This window comes from Podarcis erhardii, assembly GCF_964252035.2.
Source record: "Podarcis erhardii genome assembly, chromosome: 6".
Taxonomy (NCBI): Eukaryota; Metazoa; Chordata; class Lepidosauria; order Squamata; family Lacertidae; genus Podarcis; species Podarcis erhardii.
In genome coordinates, this window is record NC_138510.1 from 3,110,744 (window position 1) to 3,126,535 (window position 15,792).

Genomic DNA, 15,792 nt, shown 5'->3' on the forward strand with positions numbered 1-15,792 from the left:
TATTTTGACATTTTGGAGTAAATGTTTTTAGCTTCTGATTTTTATCAGTAATTTTTTGTAAACTGTTGAGAGGGTTATACAGATTCTGTTAACTAAATAAAAACTCGGCCAAGCAGGCGCTTACTGTCATTATCGCCGCTCACAGTGCTGGCTTCGTTGGAGCCACTGCTTTCGGCATCAGCAGCATCATCCAGCTCTTCTCCTTCAGGGGCAGACAGGTTCCGGGACCACTGCACAGCATCTTTCTAGAAAGACCAATCAAAGCTCTGGTGAATTTCTCCTTATGAATCAAAGTGGAAAATCACAGGGATAATACTGAACCCAAGGGAACCCTGATGTTCAATACCTAGTTAATGGGTTAGCAAACACACTAATCTCGATCCATCCACTTTGATTAAAAGTGCTGCTTTAAGCAGCGGCTTTAGAAAAAAAACATGCTGTGTGTCAGGTTAGTAGGTCTTATGGCACCAATGCTCAAATATTTAAAAATCTTATGAGTGTTATATAAGCTGAATAGCAGGTCAAAATATGTAAGCAGGTTAGAATATGTAAGCTGAATAGCAGGTTAACTTTGACTGTGAGCCCAGCTTGCCAGAAAGTCCAGATATCAGATTCTATCATGTGTCAGGTGTTCATTCAATATTTGCCAGCTAGCTAAACCTTTGCCAAATCTCTGGTGTGGAGGAAGAGCAATCTGGTCTTACCTTGAGGGTGAAAAGGCTGATGCGCCCAGGGAGTTTGTAGAAAAGCCCCTCACAGCTCCTTGAATTGGAATGGAGCATGGCATTCAGGCAGGCCAGCGGGGATGTGCCACTGAAGGAAGGAAGGAAGGGAAAATGCATCATTGGATATGGCAGCTCAGACACACATTGCTTTATAATTAACAGTAAAATTATTATGGAAACTCTGCTACTTCAGCCACCCCAACCCAGCACAGCAAGGCAAGACACCCCAGTGTTGAAAAGACACTTTCAGCCTGTCTGCACGGCATAAAGAACATATTGTTTTCATCAAACTCCCTGATCAGAATAATCACTACCAAACCAAATACCTCAGTACTTGCCCAGAGTTACTGTTTTTTATTTTGTGAAACATAATGGTGTGTAATGCAATCTGAAGTTAAATTCTGGCCAAATAATTTTATATTGTCGAGTCAAGACCAATTTTACAATAAGGATTCTAAAATATTGTTTTAAACAGGAGATGGTGAAGCGCAGAAACATTTTTCACGAACAAGCCGCCTCGCTCCTCCCCAGTATATTTCCCTGGCTGCTGTTGGAAATAAGAGAGATCCTTCAACTTGCAGTGGGAGAAGCATCCAAACTTGTGTGGTTTGAGCTTCTCCTTGAAGAAGCCACTGGCTATGCCTACATGCTGGGCTCCTAAGTGAAAAGCCCAAGGCACACCTTCTATTCCACATGCTTTCGCATCACTGCAAACACAGTTGCATGTGGAGACAAGAAGAATCTAAACTGCCTTGAGTACCATCAGGGGAAAAGGTGGCGTATAAATAAATAAATAACTAAACTTACCTAAACTAAACTAAATTAAACCATACTGTGTTATAACATGATCTTTTATTTCAGAATGCCAAAGGCAAGGAGGAGGTGCAAATATGTGTTTGCCTCTTTAGGAATATCAAATGTTGGGAAAGAATGATAAGACATAATGATGTTTAGCTATGCTGGATCCCAACACAAAACTGCCTTGGCTTCGTGAACATGGTAACAATGGATGAAATGTTCTTCTTTGGGCCCCCTTTTACAGAGAAGCATTCACAGAAAGTACAAAACATAGAAAGCAGAGCTCTTTGGGTGGAAAAAAAAAGCAATTTGAAAATATGTTACACCATCATCTCCGTGCCCCCCTCCCGTAAAGTGCTCTGTCAGATGCAGCTACTTTGAAAAGATGTCACACCTTCAAAATAAAGAGCCAGTAAGATTATTTAAGCTGATAAAGAAGCAGAACTTCTTATCATTTCTAATGAATTAACAGCACAGTTAGTTGTGATCTGTACCAGGGTGGCAAATAAATTGAAATGAAATGAAATCCAGGAGGAAACATTTTAAATTCCTGAGGACAATTTTTTGCAGAGGCCCCATCCTTATTTAGAAAGTAATTTACCTTCTGTAGACATGCAGTGATTCCATAGCAATGCCGGTGACATGTGGAGAGGAAATGACGTATCAAAAGAAAACAGAATGGAATTAACACAAAATATTCAAACTCCAGGTGGGAGATAAGCTATTTCAGACAAAAAAAACAGTAACAGGGTATAGCCAGCTTGGGACACTTTACTTCTGAAGTGCAAATAAAATTATTTATCTCATCTGCAAATAACTCTATACCTTATTAAATGCAGCTGGAGACCATAGGTATATCTAATTAAGTCTACACTTTCATTCCTGCATTTAAGCTCCTGTCTCAGTTAAAGGTGTTGCAAAATGAAAGATTGTACTCTGAACATTTTCTGAAATGTCTTATAACTGAGTCTCAGCCTAAAACACAGCGTCAGAGTGTACCAAACATACTATGGGCCAGATTCAACTAATCAGATGCACTAGCAGAAGCCAGTGAAACAAGTTCTGCTAGTGAAATGGGACTCCCACCCTGCCCTCCCACAAGATGAAAAGCTTGCACTGATTGAACAATTGTAATAGCACAGTGCTGAATTCCTCCCTCTGTCTGTAGTATATCTTTAACTCAACAATAAAATGCACATGGATAAATGTAGGGGCTCAGATCTCTACCTAAACCGCCATGAGATCTTTTGATGAAGGGCAGTATATAAATGATGATGATGATGATGATGACGATGATGACGACAACAACAACAACAACAACAAGCTTGTTTGCTCTTGCCTTGATAACACACTTTATACTCAGGAGGGAGGGGAGATTAATTTATTTATTTACATATTTAGAATCCATACTTTTACAGAACTATTTCAAGGCCCAGTACAACATTTATTGATGAGAGTCAATATACACTGATTAACAAAGAAAACTCATCTTACAAAAGCCTGTCTAAACAATATAGTTTTCAAAAGACGTCTGAATGAAGAGAGGTGGTTCCTGCCGAACCTCTACTGGCAGGGAGTTCCACAGGGCGGGGACTGGTCTCTAGTGACAGCCAGCCAAACCTCAGGGGCCATGTGGGGAGCCATCAGAAGTGTACCATCAGAGGATCTCAGCGATCAAGGTGGAACGTAATAAATCAGACAGTGCGTAACATACTTCAGGCCCAAGTTAATTAGGGCTTTGTGAATTAACACAAGTGCCTTGAACCTGGTCTAGTATCAAACCGGCAACCAGTGCTGCTCTTCCAGCAGCAGAGTAATGAGGCTGTTCCACAATCCCTTGGGAAAAGGCTCACATGGTGAAAAAGAGCAACAATTGATCATACAATCTAACGATGGACAAAAACAGTTAACAGCCATCAAAGTACAAGGTCTCTGTGATAATTTTACAACAGCATGCTATAACTAACTCCATTGGGTTTAAACATGACATTTAGCCTTGTCAAATTCACCTGCTCATCATGCCTGGGAAAATTCCACAAGTAACTGCTTTGTTGGGGGGGGGGGGGCTTGCAATTCAGCCTATGCATTGCATGGGATTCCAGTTGGCTCCAAACTTTTTTTCAGAGGCCCAGGCCGACCAAAGTTGTTGGCCTTTTTTTTTAGGATTGAAGTTGTTAAACTTTATTTAAGGTTGAACTTGTTGAGCTTTCTTTAGGATTGAAGTTCTTGAGGGTTTTTTAGGGGTTGGATTAAGCTCCCCAAACAGACTTTAGACATGCCTGGATTATGCAGGGCTATTGGGTTATTGTTTTTGGTTTGATTTTATATGTGGTCTTGTTTGTGAACTGCCCTGAAACTTCTGGGTATAGGGCGGTGTATAAATTGAAAAAATAATAATAAAATAATTCTCGAACAGATCCAGGAAATCCACCTATTGAACCTAAAGTATGACATGGAACATTTTCAGACCAAATTCAGTTTTTTAAAGGCAAGGAAGAGGTGCACTAGAGGAAATAAAGAAGTCAACTTCATCCTACACCATACTTTTAACTTAAACACGAAGAACACTACCAACCTCATTTCCTTTAGGCCTTCTGTTTCTATGACCTGCAAAATCTGTTTTGGGGTCATGGGTCCATCAGAGTAGTTTTCCAGCACCTGAAAAGATAAATAAACAGTTCAAGCTTAGCATGTAAACCCCAAGCCTAAGGCATTCAAACTGAAGATAAAGGGTTAGAGAATCTGGCCTAGCCTTTCTACAAAGCTATCGAACATGGATTTTTCAGGCCATAACATTCCCAATGCAAGCCCATGCTGACTCAAAATGAAATGAGTCGCTTGGCAAGATTTCATCCAGTGCTGAAGGGCCAAGCTCAATGAGACAGGATTGCATCTGCGGACCTATTTTAAAAGCAGTCACTGGTGTGTGGGTGTACCATATTTCTCTATATAAGACACCCCCTATTTTGGGGGACTACAAATTAAAAAAATAGGGGACGGATTGCCCAAAGTTGTTGAGCTTTTTTTGAAGGGGAATGCCCAGAGCTGTTGCGTTTTTTTAAGAGGGATTGCCGAAAATCCCAAAGACAAACGCAGACAATATCACACGTTGCTGAAGCCACCAATCATCTGCCCAGTCACCAACAGCACCTGCCAACAGCCCACCCAAATGCCGCGGTGGAAGCAAATCAACAACAGCCATTGCCGCGTCCATCAATCACCCGTCCAATCGCAGATAGCAATCTGCTGCTCATGGCAGGAACCAACCACCCGTCCCCACACTGCACTATCCATGTATAAGACGACCCCCAATTTTTAACATAATTTTTAAAATATAAATTCCTTGTCTTGTACACAGAAAAATATGGTATTTATCTAAGCAACTTACACACTGCTTAACTACAATAGTCTTTACAGTACAAAAAATAGATTTTTAAAAAAATTATAAAACAAACTATAAAACAAAACATCAATTAAATGCCTGCCAGGATAAAAAAGTATTCAGTAGGCAGTGGAAGCTATTCTTATTAAAAATATATATAATTCATTACCCAATGTTCACCTTAAGGTCCCAGGGCAGGTTACACATTATTAAAAACAGTTTAAAGCAACTTGCAATTACAGAAATAAGGTGCATCCATAAAATATAAACCTCAAGTGTCAAAACCAGAGTAAAGAGGCGTGTCTTCAGCATTTGCTGGAAGCCATATACTGAAGGTCCCCCACTCTGTGGGGAGGGAGTTCTTCAGCTTAAGCAGGGCCAAGGTTTTTGGAGGGGGTTGTTTATAACACACACACCCCGCTTCTTTTCCCAATATAAATTGCTTTCCTTCAAGATACTATTTGCCCTCCTGGACAGATCATCAACTCTGGCCCTAAAAATCACAGAGTTGCTAGTACACTGGATGAACAGGTGTATACCTCTCAGACTATGAAACTGTCAATGTCTCCTGGTGAAACAATTGACTCGCCAACAGGCAACCACAGACTGGACCATGACCATGAAAGGTTGGACTTTTATTTCAGTGCCCTTTTTCAAAAAATGTATACAGTGTAAGAAGGCATATCATAGCTACAAGATACTGTGAAGGCAAGATTTTCAAAAGTACACGGGATAGTATTTTGACAGCAGCAATGATAAGAAGCCTCCAGCTCTGGCTTAAAAGATATAAGCTCTTCAGTTCAAGTTAGAAGTAGACTCCTAAAGCTTTTCTTGAGACACATTTGGAATTTCTCAGCATCTCCTTTCAAAGATGCTGAAACAAACCTGTGCTGAGAAGGGGACCCCCTACTTTTGATCAAACACACTCTTCTTCCAGATAAAAGTATCATGTCAAATTATACAAACACGATAATGGAAAAAGAGATGACCTCATGGATGTTCTGTAAGCTACTATACATGTTCCATTGTGTAACCTAAAGCTCTTATTTCAGCCTACTGGTACAGTGGTGCCCCACAAGATGAATGCCTCGCAAGACGGAAAACCCGCTAGACGAAAGGGTTTCCTGTTTTGGAGGTGCTTCGCAAAACGAATTTCCTATGGGCTTGCTTCGCAAGACAAAAATGTCTTGCGAGTTCCTGCGGGGTTTTTTCCCTCCCCCCCCTTTTCTAAGCCGCTAAGCCGCTTATCTGCTTATCCGCTAAGCCGCTAATAGCGCTAATCCGCTAATCCGTCAATGGGCTTGCTTCGCAAGACGAAAAAACCGCTAGACGAAGAGACTCCTGGAGCGGATTCTTTTCGTCTTGCAAGGCACCACTGTACTCTCAAAAATAGAGAGTGCTGAAATAAAGAGTTTGAGGCCCACAATTTTCACTTACAGTCTCACTAAAAGGACAAGTTGGTAACACTAATTGTTGTGTGCATGTGAGAACATAAAGAATGGAGTTCCTGCAAAGCTGTGCCAAGGGAGTAGCAGCTGCAGGCCAGTTGAAGAGGTGAAACAGCATCAATGGGGCATCTCTGTTGGAAAGGAATGAAGGTCAGTAGCCACCAGTGAATCTCCCCCTCCACAAAGAGAAAGATCAACCTGAACCACACATCCTGCTGTCACGCAACCGAGAATCTGCCAACATGTCCTAGGAAAGGTAAAAGCAAATTATATCCATAGCCCTCAGCTCTGCATTTCTCAGTACGTGATACTCCCAGAGCTGTGAATTATAAAGTTATTTGGCGCGAGACTAGGAAATGGAAACTGTGAAACACACACCTAAAGTTAATAGAAGCTCCCAGGGAATCTAAACAAGTGATCTAAAAGAAGGTGCTAAGCCACAAGGCACTGAGGAAAGCCATTCTAATTCTGAACAAAGACAACTACTAACACAGACTTAAGTGATCCAGCCTCCTTAAAGGATAAAGAGTGACTCCAGGGCACTTTTCAGAAAGAGGTAGCCTTCATCAGTGAAAAAAGGAAGTAAGATCCTGGTGGAAGGGTTAAGCTCTGACGTGGTAAGACACTTGGACACCTTTGACACAAATCACACATAGAACATTAACCCAGAAAGAAATGTAGCTTGCAGCTGCACATCAATGGATCACATGAACCCGTTCTCTAACAGTTACATGTGAGATTTAAGTAGAACTTGAGAATTCAAATTAAATACAAAGCATGTCATGCTACAGGGCAAAAACAAAGCATGAACAAAAACACCAAGCTATAGAAGGATGTTCCCAAGGGGCACAATTTCGCCAGAAATTGTAATGATTGCTAGCTACCTTCACCAGTATTACAAGTAGTGTACACAATACCTATGAGCGTGTGAATAAGTCTACTGGAAGTCATAAAAATCACAGGAAACCAGCCACAAATATCTTGTGGATGCCTCGATGAAAATGAATGCTCAGCAAAAGGGCTTGGTAGATTGATCTCTAAAGTTTACTATAGTACACATCACATCTGAAAGGGTAAAACACTACGAAGGAAGAAAGCAGTTGTTTAACAAATCACAAGAGTTCTGAGATTTCTATGAGATTTCTTCTCTTGATATCAGATTTTATTATTATTATTTATTGAATGAATGAATGAATGAATGCATACACTGCCCTTCATCCGAAAATCGCAGGGCAGTTCACAACATAAAAATACAAAATGAGAACACAAAATGCATTTTAAAAAAACGCTAACCCCCTATCCCATAAACAAATGGCATATAAATAAGAAACTAGCCCCCCTGTTGGCTTTTCAGACCACATGTTATCTTCACAAAGAACTTTCTGAAGCAGTTCTTTGATCACTGTGTAAGGGAAATAACTTAAAAACAGGGCAGAGCCGGAAGTACTGCCTGAAAATATTTTCAGTTTATGATGATCCAAACACCAGGGGATCCTGTGCTGCAGCTCCTCCAGATAGTTTGCTACCAAGATTAGCAGTTTGACTTTGGCATGTGTTGAGTATCATTCCAACTGTGTGTATTTAAAATACTTTTCTTAGAAGCTGCGTGCATAGAATGTATAAGGCACCCAGGGGAAACGAAGAAGACGTTTCAAAAACGATGAGGAGGTATGTGCAAAAAACATAGTCTTACACAAAGATCTGTTTTGAATGGGTTTGCAGTCGGCTTGAAAGCAACCCACAAACCAGGTGTGGGGCAGAAAGCCTTTAAGCAGATAATCTAACCTGAGGTTGAGCCAGCAACAAACCAGAAATAGAAAGGTAATGATGCTCCATACATATTAAGAAGACTCCAGACAAAAAGGGGCAAAAGCAATACTGGTCTGATAAGCAAGTTCACTTGCAGAGCAAGGGAAAGCAAAGTCTTCTCACAAGAAGATTGCTGCTGTGACATTAAGAGGACTACAAGGCATGGGGAAGATGAGCAAGGGGGCTGAGGTGCACATAGGGACTTATCACCCATTCAATCTCAGTATTTTCAAGGTCAAGGCGGGTGACTATATTCCCTGCAACCTTGCCCCTGTCCTCTTGGTATCACCTGATAGCTTTATTTGAATGCTGCTGGCATTAGATAGTGGTTAAGCAGCAACATATGCCAGGTGTCCAAGCAAAGTGTTTGACCCACAAAGATGAGAATCAGTGTATAAAATACAGATGGAAGCGTCTAAGCAAAGCTGCCTTGGTGCTCAGTATCACTCTGCACCTGAAGAGAATGACAAACAGTAAGGAACTCTACCCGCTCAAACTCTAGAAGCCTGACAGAGTTTCTGAATTTGCTAGTCCTATCAATAACTCAGTCAAATACAACCACCAGCATGAGTTGGACCAAACTGGGGGAGGCAGTGGAAGACAGGAGTGCCTGGCGTGCTCTGGTCCAGGGGGTCACGAAGAATCGGACACGACTGAACAACAACAACAAGCAATTTTCATTTACTTCTAAGATTTTTTATGTATTGGGGGGGGGGGGCATATACCATCACTTGGTAGCCAAGCCCAAAAGCAAAAGTCTCATTTCGATGTATTCTGACTTGCCTACTGCTGACAATCACCATGAGGTAACTGATCAAAGTATCATTTATCAGTTTTAGACCCTTAAGTAGTAGCAGTTGCCAGGACATTGTGCATTCGCCTCTGCGTAGCTCCTTCGTTATTTCAGCTATCGTGATATACAGTGGTACCTCAGGTTAAGAACTTAATTCGTTCCGGAGATCCGTTCTTAACCTGAAACTGTTCTTAACCTGAAGCACCACTTTAGATAATGGGGCCTCCCGCTGCTGCACCATTTCTGTTCTCATCCTGAAGCAAAGTTCTTAACCCGAGGTACTATTTCTGGGTTAGTGGGGTCTGTAACCTGAACTGTCTGTAACCCAAGGTACCACTGTAATTTTCAACTCTTTTTCTAACGATCCCTAGCATAGAATTTGCCCTGTCTGCAGTTACCACACACTGGGTTAACATCTTCATCAAGCTGAACAATTACCAGCTATATGCTGTGGATGCTAAACTATTTTAGGAAGTGAAGTACAGAACTAAGAAACAGTAGCTGTTCTAGAATAAGAGTGAGGTGCCCAGTGGAAAGCTGAACCCAGGCCTCCCCAGTGCAAATTCTATGGACTCTCCACTACATCAAGATGGTTATCAAGCTTGGTGGTAGTAAAAAGAACTCACTGAAGAACTTCAGTGGCAGGCATATATATTCTTATAAGAAAAGCGTAAGTCTAAAAACTTTAGCAGAGTCTCAGAGCTGGACAAAAATTTTGGTTGCCATCATCACTGTGTGTCTCCCCCCCCCCCTCCCTCCAAGCGCTCTGATAGATGCAGCTCATTTGTCCAAAGCATCATGAGTCTCCAGCTAATGCCTGGAATTGCCTAATGCAAGGACTAAAGCAAGAGGTACTCACAAGCATGGGGGAAGGTCAGTAATACTCCCACTGCTTTTCCTGCAAAAGCTGGCATGAAGTAAGGGGCAAAAGCACTCTGTCCCACCCCTCAAGTTCTTCCACATGCCATAAGATGTTGGAAGGGGACCACAATCTCTTGTGCTTGATACAAAAGGAGGCAAGATCTCACTTTATACTGGGCATCCATGGAAGCATCAGGTAGCAGTTTCCAGAATTAAGTGCATGGCTGCCACTGGCATTTTTGTGGCCCCTGTGGACAGAATAAGTATCACTGTATGAATGCTCTTGCACTAAATACAGTGGAACCTCGGATTAAGAGCTTAATTCGTTCTGGAGATCCATTCTTAACCTGAAACTGTTATTAACCTGAGGTACCACTTTAGCTAATGGGGCCTCCCGCTGCTGCCGCAGCCGCGCGATTTCTGTTCTCATCCTGAAGCAAAGTTCTTAACCCAAGGTACTATTTCTGGGTTAGCGGAGTCTGTAACCTGAAGCGTCTGTAACCTGAGGTACCACTGTACTAAACTTGAACACAGCTAAACAAGTACAGTACTACCTTGGAAGTCGAATAGAATCCGTTCCAGAAGTCCATTCAACTTCCAAAATGTTCAGAAACCAAAGCATGGCTTCTGATTGGTTACAGGAAGCTCCTGCAGCCAATCGGAAGCCGTGGAAGCCCCGTCAGATGTTCATCTTCCAAAAATAGTCCGCAAACCGGAACAGTCACTTCTGGGTTTGTGGCGTTCAGGAGCCAAAACATTAGAGAACTAAACTGTTTGAAAACCAAGGTGTGACTGTACACACTTCTGTACTAGACAGTCGAGCAGTGGGCGAATATTGTCCAAGAAAGGAAACCAACAACTAAAACTGAAAAGTTTCATCCTCAGTCAATAATATGGAAGACAGATCATCCAGACTACAGCCACATACAACTTGCCCTACTCAACGTAATTTTTTTTAAGTACAAGGGGAACATTACTTCCTGAACCCAGCCTCTGAAAACAGCACAGTAAAAGCAGATGGCTGCATGATCCAGCCTGCAAATAACTGAGCCAGGGGTTGGCAACCTAAGGCCCATGGGCCACAAGCAGCCCACGGGGGTCATTTAACTGGCCCACGAGCTACCTCCGAACCAAGCCACCTGCTCGGCGAGTCCCCACGTGCTGCACTAAACTGGTGCAGGGACTCGCTTCCATGGCACTGGAAATTGCGTCTGCGCATACGCTGACACTGAAAAACATGTCTGCACAGGCGCTGACAATGGAAATTGCGGACAGACACGCCCCCCCCCACACGTGATCCAGCCCACGGAGGAATCTCTGCTGGAGTGAACCGGCCCAGGTGAGGTAAACCTTGCCGACCCCTGATGTATGCAATGTTATTGCTCATCTCTAGTTTGGAGTGGAGGAGGGAAGTGTTATCAGAGTTTTGATAGAAGGTTTTATACGCCCGCCTGAGGAATTTGTCCCCTAAATAGGTACAATTATGCTTCAATTCTGCATATCCCCTCCTCCACACCTCTTTTTTTATTACTGGGAGTGGAGAATGGGTGGGCTTTGTTATTTTTAAAGTGCAAACCAAAAAGAAGAAAGGACATGCCTCCATTTAAGAATTCACAATTCACATGCAGGGAAAAGCGTTGTTTTTTTTTTGCAACTGTAACCACACAGTAAATTCCTGAAACATTCCTCAGAATGCAAATCAGTTTGATCTCAGGAAGTGCTGGAAAACACTAAAGCAGAGAAGCTTCAGATTCTTGGAGCAAAATCCAATGCATTTTTAGTTGGAAGAACTCACCATCGTGTGCCATTGGGGTTAAGTCCAGGTCTATACCACTGCAGTCTTACAAACTGTACCACACTTGCCTAGTCAAAAGTCAGTCCTAGGTAAGTAAGTATAATACTGAAGCTATCAAAAACATGGCTCCGCTCCAGAGGTGAAAGGTTTATCTACTTCTAATGACACCACAAAATTGTTTCCTTAGGCCTCTAACAAAGCAAGCCAAAAATTCTGCCCATACCTAGAGGCGATATATTTTAGTAATATTGAGAAATTTAATCAGCATCTACTAACTGCTGGCAGCTTTCTCAGGAAGAACGCCTACTTCTTACCATAAATGGGAACACACATGCATTCGCCTCTAAGAGCCTACACTTCTCACTCTCTCAACCATTAATGAAAACCTTTGTATCTCCCTCACACCTGCATGAACACCCCTCACAGCGAACAAGAAAATGGAATTAAAAAGTCACTTTCTTCTGGAAAATAACTCCTTCTGTGGGCCTTTAAAACCCTTGTTAAAAATCTATCCCTGCGCAAAAGAGTACAGGTGGCTGCTTCCTCTATCTTTAAAGAAGGTTTCTCCTTTGTAAAAAGGACAGTGAAAATTACCTCGACTAACCAAAATGTATGAGCCAGGCAGACTATTTCAATACAGTTCTTATGGAAGGAGAGCGAGAATAAATGGTAAATCACCTATTCTCATAAAAGGGGAAAACACAACCCTGCTTTAAGAAACAGTCCTTCCCAATTGGACATGAGAATATGATTCCCAGCTTCTACCAGACATAGCACTAGGCAGAAATGAACCAATGCTCTATAGTGGCCCATACTTTCACCTCCTTGTTTGGGCCAATGGGAAACTACGAATGTGAGAACATCCAGAGCAGAAGAAACAATTTCCATGGGATGCCTTCCTGCCTCAGAGGTTGTAGCAACTTGTCACTGTGGAATCTTATGTGGAAATGACAACAGCAGGCAAAATTCTTCTCCCTTTGCTGCAAGGCTTAAAATGTGGAAACACGATGTCCCCATGTCATTCTGAAGATGAAAACCAGTGGGCAGACAAAGTTTCCCAGGCTTTATTGAGTTTTCTTTTTAAAAATGTATTAAACAGCTGTAAGAGATTCCCAAGTCCTGCCTCAACTCTGCAATGTGTGTACCAATTACTACTACATAGGAGAAACTTTTCTCTTTACATATATTGTGGGGAGGAGATAGTGTCCCTGCCTCTAGAGCAGGGGTCAACAACGTGTGGCCCATGGGCCAGATGTGGCCCACAAAGACCATTTTACTGACCCACGAGTTGCCCCCGAACCAAGCCACCCGCTTGGTGAGTCCCCCGCGTGCTGCGCTAAACCAGCGCAGTGACTCTCCGAGCAGCACTGGAAAGCACATCTGTGCAAGTGCAGTTCCGGAAATCACATCTGGGCATGTCCAGACGCCGAAAATTGCTTTTGCACAGGCGCGATTTTTGGCGTCTGGGCATGCGCAGAAGCGCTTTCTGGCGCCACGGACATGCGCAGATGCGCTTTCTGGCATCACGCTGTGCCAATCTGGCCCACGGACGATCTCTGTGGGAGTGATCCAGCCCATGGCCGGTAAACCTTGCTGACCCCTGCTCTAGATAAACCTGGCAGTAGCATTTTAGCTTCTCTTTCCATCACATGTATGTCACAGGTAGAGGTATGTCTAATGAAGTGAGAAATAACCTCCATCTGGCATTCTTTGAGTTTGCTCTGCTCGGCAAGTCAATATACAATACAGTAACAGTGTTTTCATGGTACTAAAAGTCCCTATCATAGTCAGGCAACACAGATATACAGTGGTACCTCTGGTTACGTACTTAATTCGCTCCGGAGGTCCGTTCTTAACCTGAAACTATTCTTAACCTGAAGCACCACTTTAGCTAATGGGGCCTTCCACTGCTGCCGCGCTGATGCTGCACGATTTCTGTTCTCATCCTGAAGCAAAGTTCTTAACCCGAGGCACTATTTCTGGGTTAGTGGAGTCTGTAACCTGAAGCGTATGTAACCTGAAGCGTATGTAACCCGAGGTACCACTGTATCTGACATGCTTATGCCAACATGAATGAACTTAAACAGAAATGACTCTTTACTCACACATAGACAAGTATATATCAGGAAAACAGAGGTGACAAACTCTGAGCTTGGAAATTCATTTTCATACCCTGAACCAGAAGCAATCTTTCCAAAAAAAGTTTATTCTACCACATTGTATATTGCCTCTAATGTGGAAAGAACTGTGCAACCATATACTATGCTTCAGACAATTTCTGTGTAACTCATTCCAAGCCCCATGACATAAGTATAAATTATAGGACAAGCTCTCAAATTTCTTGCATCCTGAGGGAGTGCTCTATGGAGAATGAATGAAGTATAAATCCCTGCTGCATTGAAAAATTTCTAAATACACAAAATGGAATTCCAGTCCAATGCTTCATTATTTCCTGACGGGCTCCTCTCTTCCCATTATAGGATCCTTATTGCAAAGCTGGTGTGCTGCAGTAGGTATGAGGTTGAGCTACAAATATGCAAGTCCTTGGGTTTGAATCTCAAGTGTGCAATGAACTTAAAAGTTGGCCTCAGACACACGTCTATCTCAGCCTTAATCCTGTCCATCTGGGGAAAACACTAACTTACATTATAGGCATATGAATCATTTTCAACATTTGAAAGCATTATACAAATGTGAAGAGTATTATTGTAAAAACACTCAGTTTTGTGACCCATTTCATCAGTTACCCACAAGGCAGCTGTATCATAATGATTTCAATACTAACCCCACTTACATGAGAGTAAGTCCTACTGAATTCAATGGGGCTTAATTCTGAGTAGACATGGCTATGTTCGTGTTGTAACATGGCTACCCCTCTAAATGTTATTACAGTGGTACCTTGGTTTTCGAACCGTTAGAGTTCTGAAATGTTCGAAAACAAAAAACCCCAAACGGAAGCCACGTGGCAAGTTCGACTTCTGAGGCGTGTTCTAAAACCAAACCATTTACTTCCATGTTTACAGCATTCAAAAACCGAAATGTTCGTCAACAGAGACGTTTGAAAACCAAGGTGTCACTGTATTGTGTTTCTCCCCATTCTAGGGAGACTGAAGCAACTGTCATTTGTTTGTAGATGAACTTGTCTATTACTAGCACAGCCTTTACAGAACCTACACACAAACATAAATGTGATGTTAGCACCTTGGACATGTGACCACATTTGGAATATTGTGTATAGTAATTTCACTTCAGAAGGAAGCAGTAAAAATGCCTGGGGTCTGCAGCAGCTCTCCTATGAGAAAAGGTTACACCATTTGGGACTTTTTAGTTTGGAGAAAAGTCAAGTTGGGGCATTTCAGAACTTTATAAAAAGCTTTTACCCCTCTCTCATTGGCAATCCAATGAAGTTGAAAGGTCAAGAGAAAAGAAAGTTCTTTTTCACAGAACTATGACACTTCTTACCAAAGCATGATGGCCACCAGCTTTAATGGTGGATTAGAAAAATTCAAGGAACACAAGGATATCTATAGTCACTATGCAGGACCATTATGTTCTCCTTCCACTGTCAGATGCAGCATGCCTCTCAATACCAGCTGTTAAGAATTACATCCAGGAGAGCACAGACGCATTCTGGTTCTCTGGGCGGACTTACTGCCAAGGGGTCTGGTTGGCCACTGTGAGAACAGGATGGTGGACTAGACAAATCTTTGGCCTGATCCAGCATCAGGGGAATGGGGAAACTCAAGGCCCTGCTGAACTCCCACTGCCAATACGGTCAGGGGATGATGGGAGTTGTAGTCCAGCATCACCTGGAGGGCTTCACACGTTTCCCACCTCCACTTTGTGTATCCTGTGCAGGGCCTAAGAGCCCCCAAGACCGAACTGGGGGGGGGGGATTTCAAGTTTTGAACCTCCTGCATGGCCTTACCCTCGTCCTTACGCCCATCCTCGGGGGTCACCCGGGAGAGGGGAGGGGGAGTTGTGCCCACGCAGCTCTCCCACCTGGAAAAGGTGAGGGGGACCCCTCCCTGCAACGTTTCCATGGGGGAGCAGCTCCTCCCTCCCCGCCCCACAAAGTGACAAAGGGAAGGGAGAGCCCTCCGCCCCATAACAACCCACGCGAGGGGGGCTTCTTCTTCCCCCTCCCCACTTCTTTCTCACCAGGCGGGCGGCCTCGGCCC

The 15,792-nt window shown here is 42.9% G+C and overlaps 1 protein-coding gene across 3 annotated transcripts in view; it reads right to left on the minus strand.

Annotated features, from left to right (window-relative positions):
• Positions 1 to 15,786, minus strand: part of ASXL1 (ASXL transcriptional regulator 1) — a 31,170-nt gene extending 15,384 nt beyond the window's left edge. For 2 of the 3 annotated variants that reach the window (XM_081867490.1, XM_081867489.1), the window contains exons 1-4: positions 15,773 to 15,786; positions 4,099 to 4,181; positions 705 to 813; positions 125 to 245 (exon numbers count right to left, since the gene is read on the minus strand). In XM_081867490.1, the coding sequence (XP_081723616.1) occupies positions 125 to 245; positions 705 to 813; positions 4,099 to 4,154 (286 nt within the window). In that variant the 5' untranslated portion in view covers positions 4,155 to 4,181; positions 15,773 to 15,786. Of the gene's footprint in view, positions 1 to 124; positions 246 to 704; positions 814 to 2,124; positions 2,573 to 4,098; positions 4,182 to 15,772 lie in introns of those variants that run through there. The other variant, XM_081867491.1, reaches the window with a different exon arrangement.
• Positions 15,787 to 15,792: the final 6 nt, after the last annotated feature.